This window comes from Lotus japonicus, chromosome 1, assembly GCF_012489685.1.
Source record: "Lotus japonicus ecotype B-129 chromosome 1, LjGifu_v1.2".
Classification (NCBI taxonomy): Eukaryota; Viridiplantae; Streptophyta; class Magnoliopsida; order Fabales; family Fabaceae; genus Lotus; species Lotus japonicus.
In genome coordinates this window covers 66607616-66614211 of record NC_080041.1, presented here as the reverse complement: position 1 = coordinate 66614211, position 6596 = coordinate 66607616, and the positions used below count along the sequence as shown (strand labels likewise).

At 41.8% G+C, this 6596-nt stretch overlaps 1 protein-coding gene across 1 annotated transcript; it reads right to left on the bottom strand.

Annotated features, from left to right (window-relative positions):
• Positions 1-5546: 5546 nt before the first annotated feature.
• On the bottom strand, positions 5547-6368 carry LOC130743249 (uncharacterized). Its single transcript, XM_057595417.1, has one exon. The coding sequence runs from the start codon at positions 6366-6368 to the stop codon at positions 5547-5549; it is 822 nt and encodes a 273-aa protein (XP_057451400.1).
• Between the last annotated feature and the right edge of the window lie 228 nt (positions 6369-6596).

The window sequence follows — 6596 nt, the reverse complement described above, 5'->3', positions numbered from 1 at the left end:
AGTTGCTGTTTGGGTGGTGTAGACAAACAGAGAAGGATCACACTTACTAGAGAAAAAACCAAATTGTAGAAAGGTAGACCTCAACCGGTCATACCAGGCCCTGGGCGCCTATTTGAGTCCATAGAGAGCTTTGTTTAGGCGACACACCAAGGTCTTATCACTATGTTCAAACCCGGGAGGCTGGGACATGTACACCTCCTCCTCAAGAATTTCATTGAGAAAAGCATTATTGATGTCAAGCTGCCGCAGACACCAGTTATTAGTCACTGCCAGTGTGAGCATGACGCGAATGGTCACTGGTTTCACAACAGGAGAAAAAGTCTCGTTGTAGTCAAAGCCCAGTTGCTTATGAAAAACTTTTGCAACCAACCTGGCTTTAAGCTTATGAACTGAGCCATCTGGATTCTGCTTAACACGGAAAACCCATTTGCACCCAATGGGCTCACAATCCTGAGGAAGGGGAACCAAAGTCCAAGTTCCATTGTCATGAAGTGCTGTAGTTTCTTCTTTCATTGCAGCTGTCCAATCAGCATCCTGCAAGGCCTATTTCACATTTTTAGGCTCAACAGTAGTTAGTAGCAAAGTAGGATTCAATCTTGGTTTAAAAATTCCATGTTTTGATCTGGTTTGCATATGATGAATATTCGTGACAGAAGATCTTTGGTCTGCTAGAGAAGGTGCAAAAGAAGGAGAAGAAGGAGAAGAAGGAGATGACTCACTGTGACGTGGTAATGAGTGAACTGACTCAGGAGAAGAAACTGTTTCAGAAGCAAGCTGAGAGGAGAAGTGTGTATTTGATTCTGATAACACTGGTTCTGGTGAGGACTGAACTGTGATATCACCAGAAGTGTGAGGAGCTCCATGTGCAGTCTGGGAAGGCGACACTTGTTGTGTCACAGTAGTTGGAACTAAAGGTATGGAAGCAGGAATGAGGCAGGAATCAGATTGTGAGTGAGAAGAAGAAGTGGGGAAAATCTTAGAATAAGGAAAACTTGCCTCATGGAAGACAACATCTTTGGAGATGATTATTTTTCCATCTGGTGTAAGACATTTATAACCTTTGTGCATGGTGGAGTAACCCAGAAACACACTCTCTTGAGACCTGAATTTCAGCTTATGTCTGTTGTAAGGTCTGAGGTTGAGGAAAACAAGAACAACCAAAGACATGGAGGGACTTATAATCTGGAAGAGTATTAAACAGTTTAGAAAAAGGAACCTGGGATTCAAGAGAAGCTGTTGGTAATCGGTTAATGAGATAAACTGACGTAAGAAACGCATGATCCCAGAACTTGTAAGGAAGAGAAGCTTGGGCGAGAAGAGTAAGGCCAAGCTCAACAATGTGTCTGTGTTTTCTCTCAACCACACCATTCTGGTGATGGGTGTGAGGACAGGCCAGCCTGTGTTTGATCCCATGATCGGCTAAGAACTTTGAGAGAGACCTGTACTCGCCACCCCAGTCAGACTGGACAGCAAGAATAGATGTTCCAAATTGGAGTTCAACATGCTTCTTAAAATGTTGAAAGGTAGCTACTGTTTCAGATTTGGCTTTGAGAAGATAAATCCATGTGAAACGACTGTAGGCATCTACAAAGGACACATAGTACCTATAGCCACCTGAGGAAACAAAGGGCGCTGGTCCCCATAAGTCAGTATAAATTAATTCCAAAGGTTTATTATACACAGTTGTAGAAGAAGGAGAGTGTAAACAATGAGATTTGCCAACAGCACAAGCAGAACAGAAATCTAGAATTGTTTTATTAGGAATAGGAATATTGCAAGATTGTAGGACTTGCTTCATTACATTGACACTTGGATGGCCTAGCCTAGAGTGCCATGTACTAAATGAAACTGAATTACAAGAAATAGCATGACAAGAAGGGAAATCATTATTGAAAGACGCTGCATGTGGATGTGGTATACTGGGAGAGATTGTCTTGGCAGCAAGAAGGGATGGAAAATGGTAGAGGCCTTCTGGTCCAACAGTGCCATACAGCAACACAACACTAGACCCCTGAGATTTAACAACACAGTAAGTCTCATGAAACTCAAAAAAGACCTTATTGTCTTTACAAAACTTACTCACACTAAGAAGATTCTTAGTGATCATTGGAACATGCATAAGATTTTTAAGGACAAAAGACATATGAGGATCAAAAGGAGAATTAAACCAAGATGAACCAAAGGAGGAAATATTCAAACCTTGACCATTGCCTACAAAGACATGGTCTAAGCCTTCAAAAGGTTGCCCTTGATGAATATTCTGCTCATGAGGAGTCACATGATGAGTTGCTCCAGAGTCTAGATACCACAACTCATTGGCAGATGACGTGAGGCCTGCACTGTGCTGAGAGGGCAGTGGCTGCGTTGGCGGACCTGCTTGCAGAGGCCTAGGAACAGAAGTTAGATTTGCATGAAATGCACCAGAATAGCCAGATGCCTGTCCAGGAAGAGGTGCCACATATTGTGCTTGATTGGGATAAGGAGGTGGAGCAAGAATCCCTTGAAACGATGTTGGAGTTGGCAGCAAAGGTGTTGTTCCTGAAGGAGCAAGAGGGCTCTGAAAGGTCTGAGGAGTAACCATGTGATAGGGTTGTGGCAGAAAAGAATTCAGGAACGGTTGATAGGCTGGTGAGGCTAGATGATTAACCTGTCCTCCATTACCATAGGACTGAGTAGGTGGTGGTGGTTGTGTTGAACCATAGTTCTGAGATTGACGTGGAGGCACATAATTTTGGTTAAAACGATGATAACAATATGCAGCGGTGTGACCAGGCTTGAAGCAAACCTGACACTGAACATAGCCTCTGCCCCTACCTTTTCCGCCACGACCACGGCCACGACCACCATAGTCATCCGCAGAGCCAAAGTTATGCCCTGTATTTGTTGTACCACCCGGTTGACATGAGACATTAGGAGTAAGTGAGTTTGACCCCGTATTTACTGCATTTACTGAAAACTCTGCTGCTGCAGTTTTCAGATTTTTGTCAACTCTAGCCTCTTGAGCTTTAAGTAAAGCGCCGATTTCTTGAATTGTAAGGCTTTGAAACTTGGTATTCACAGAAATTAGGTTTACAAGCGACTCATACTCGCTTGGAAGCCCGTCAAGAAGCACACCAACTTGTTCCTTGTATGGTACTGGATCACCAATGGCAGTAAGAGAATCTGTAATTGATTTTACCTTTTGCAGATATGCAGAAATAGTCTTCGAACCAAGCTTGAGGTTGCGAAGCTCTGTGCGCAGTTGTCGTGACTTAGCCTCTGTTCGTGTGAAGAAGTCACTGTGTAAACGTTCCCAAAGTTGATACGAATGCTTGCATCCTATCATCTGGGTGAGAACATCACAGGAGAGGGTCGATTGCAGCCATGTAAGAAGGTGTGCATCTTGCTGTTCCCAGGCAAGATACAGTGGATTAAAGTTCTCAAGAACCTGATCAGCATCGTTTAAGAATTTGTCTGGGATTGTTGGATTAGCAAGAAATCGTTGTAAGCGATGAGAAGTGATGACAGGTTCAACCTGTTGCTTGAGCGAAAAGTTGTTGGTCATCTCTGATACGATTTTGAGAGGCACTGCTTCAGTCTTCCTCTGAGGGGTTTGCTGCTTCGGCGAGGAGGCTTGATCGCCTGGATCGGTAGACGCCATGTGCGTCAGACTTATGCTCTAGATACCATATGAAAAACCGTAATACGGTAGAAGCAAAACAGAAAACTAACGTTGTATTGTTTTCTTGATAATAGAAGGTTATGCGGCTCTCTCTATATATAGAGACCACATAACACACAAACTTACACAGCAAGCAAGTAACCCTAGCCGCCACATAGGCTGGGATACTAAACAACTAATAACATAACCCTAGCCGCCACATAGGCTGGGTTATTAAACAATTAATAATAATATAAAAACCAATACTAATTATTAATTAACTAAATCAACTATTATCTCTAATAGTTGGGTAATGGTCACTCTAATTGTTTTATATTATACGCAAACAATTTTAAATACTAATCAATATGTAAAAAATTAATTTCTAATCCTAATAAATTACATAGAACTTCAGTTTTCATAACAACAAGAAAAAAATAGAAATTTTATTTACTTGAAACATGACTATTAATGAAAATATATAAAACCATGTTTTGAAGCTAGTGGGTGAGGAGTGTTTGTGGGACGAGTTGAACTTGACTTCCATGTGACCTTAAATATTGTGGGTGTTGGGCTCAGCATCCCCCTTTTCTCAAAACGTCGATTTTCTCATGTTTGAGTGTTGGGAAAATCAGTGAGAAAGTGGTAGGAAAATGATGAAAAATCTGAATTTGCAATTTTTTTTGTTTGATTGCTAGTAGTTACCTTAAATATTCATGTTTGATTTTATTTTTATCACTTAATTGATATTAATTTATTTTCAAAAAAAATGATGAAGATGCTTTTTACGAAATTTATGGGTTTCTGGATATGGAAATGATGGTAAAGGAGATCAATGATTAATATTTTTTGATTAAGAATTTTTAATTCAGAAATTTGGATTAGGTCCCTCAATATATAAAATAAATTGATTTTCGTTCCTCATTTAATGCGTGGCAGTGCCACATAAGCAGGTCGGTGACACATAAGCACGGTGGCCAGATGCAAGGATGGACTACACATATTTTTTTGTAGTTTGAGGACATTTTCCAAAATATTTCCGGGAAAGGACGATTTTTAAATCTCCGTCAAAATTGAGGGACGATTTTCCGATTTAACCCAAAACTAAAAGTGAGTGTCTCAACCTAGGCGCTCTACGTTGATAAATTCGCTGCTATGCATAGTATAGATAAAAGAGAGAGGATGCGTTTCATTATGGCTGATCGCTAACCTAACAAGTTACGCTTCCTCTCTCTTCTTTGCATTCTGTATAACACGGTTGTTTATCAATACAAGGCCTGAAGCCCTGAACTGGGGTAAGTTTACTTTTATTTTTTCTAATAAGTTTGTTGCTTCAAATGAAGCGAATTTCTACCTAACTTCCACATGGAAAAAATGACCCTATATTGGTAAATTGATTTTAAATTATTACTTTTTGGTAAATTATTTAATTTTTAATATTATTTAAAATGAAACGTATATCGATCTTTTAAAGAAAAAAAATGTATTTTTAAAATATAAAAATAGACTTTTTTTTTGAAAGTAAACATGAATATTATTAAAGGCCAATCGGCAGCGAAGCAATTACATCCAAGTTTATCAAGCCAATAACGGCAGCATGAGCTTCTTCCACCCATACACAATCCGCATAGGTAGAAGCATTCCTGGCCAAAAAGTCTGCAACCGCATTACCAGAACGTCTAACAAAAGACAAAGTAAACAAATTAAAAGACGAAACATAAGAACGACAATCTCTAAGAATATTATCTAAATAGGAACGACCCACGACCTCCTTCTGCCACCACTGGAATAACTGGAGACAATCTGTCTCTAAACAAACCCGTCGAAAGCCAAGCTTAGTCGCCAACCGCAACGTCCACCTTAAACCACACGCCTCCGCCAAAAGAGATGAAATAGTAGGCACCGGTTAGGGGGTAGCTGCTGCCATGATTTCACCCCTATGGTTGCGAGCAATCATACCCAAGCCATCCACCTTACCGTCCCCAAAAGAAGCATCAAAATTCAGCTTAACCACTCGCTCTGGAGGCCTCCGCCATACAACTATGCTCGTCGGTGTCCCCTCACGGGCCCTGGTAGAACACTCCGCTGCCATACCCATAACTCGGTCAAGGACCTCTGAAACCACCAACCGGCCCTGACGAAACAAAACCCTGTTCCTCACCTCCCAAATCTGATATATCAATGTCTGAGCCAAAGCTACCACCTCGGATTGCTGCTCCTGCAGGAACGACATCCACAACGCCTGGAAAGAAGGCACGTTCTCAACTCTAAGGGAGAGGGGAGAAGCATACCAAATCGCCATGGCCGCCGGACACCGCATGAAGATATGCTCCGTAGACTCGCTAACATGCCCACAAAGAATGCAGCTGGGATCTGTGTCGACATGTCGCTGGAAGAGTTGCTCGCGAACTGGAAGGAAACCTCGTATCGCTCTCCAAGTTGTCTCATTGCATCTAGGAAGCGCGCCAGTAGCCCATAATTTTCGCCACAAATTTGGCGGCAAGGTCGAATTCATCGAGGAAGATGATGAAGCCACCTCCAAGGCTAGTAAGCCACAAATATAACTATACCCTGTCTTTGATGTGTATTGGCCATCAGCTGTGTAAGGCCAAGATATAACATCTTCACCACCATGAAAATCCAACGGAATGGCAAGGATATGAGAAGTTGTAGCAGGATGGAAAATTTCCTCAATCCACTCTCGGTTCCAGCGCTTTGGACCATCCATGATCATATCGGAAACCCGAACAATGCTAAGAGCTTCTGCCACATCAAGACGATAGGTGAGTGGGACTCCATTCGGCAACCATTTATCTGTCCAAGCCTAGACTTTTGAACCATCTCCAATGCGCCACAAACCACCTCTTTCAAAGATCCAACTAGTCTTAAGGATACTAGTCCAAGCGTAGCTAGGGCGATAACCCATCCGGGCTCCCCACACCGATCCTCTCGAAAA

Coding starts and splice junctions, on each gene's coding strand:
- LOC130743249 (XM_057595417.1), bottom strand. CDS start 6,368: ATGGATGGTCCAAAGCGCTGGAACCGAGAGTGGATTGAGGAAATTTTC.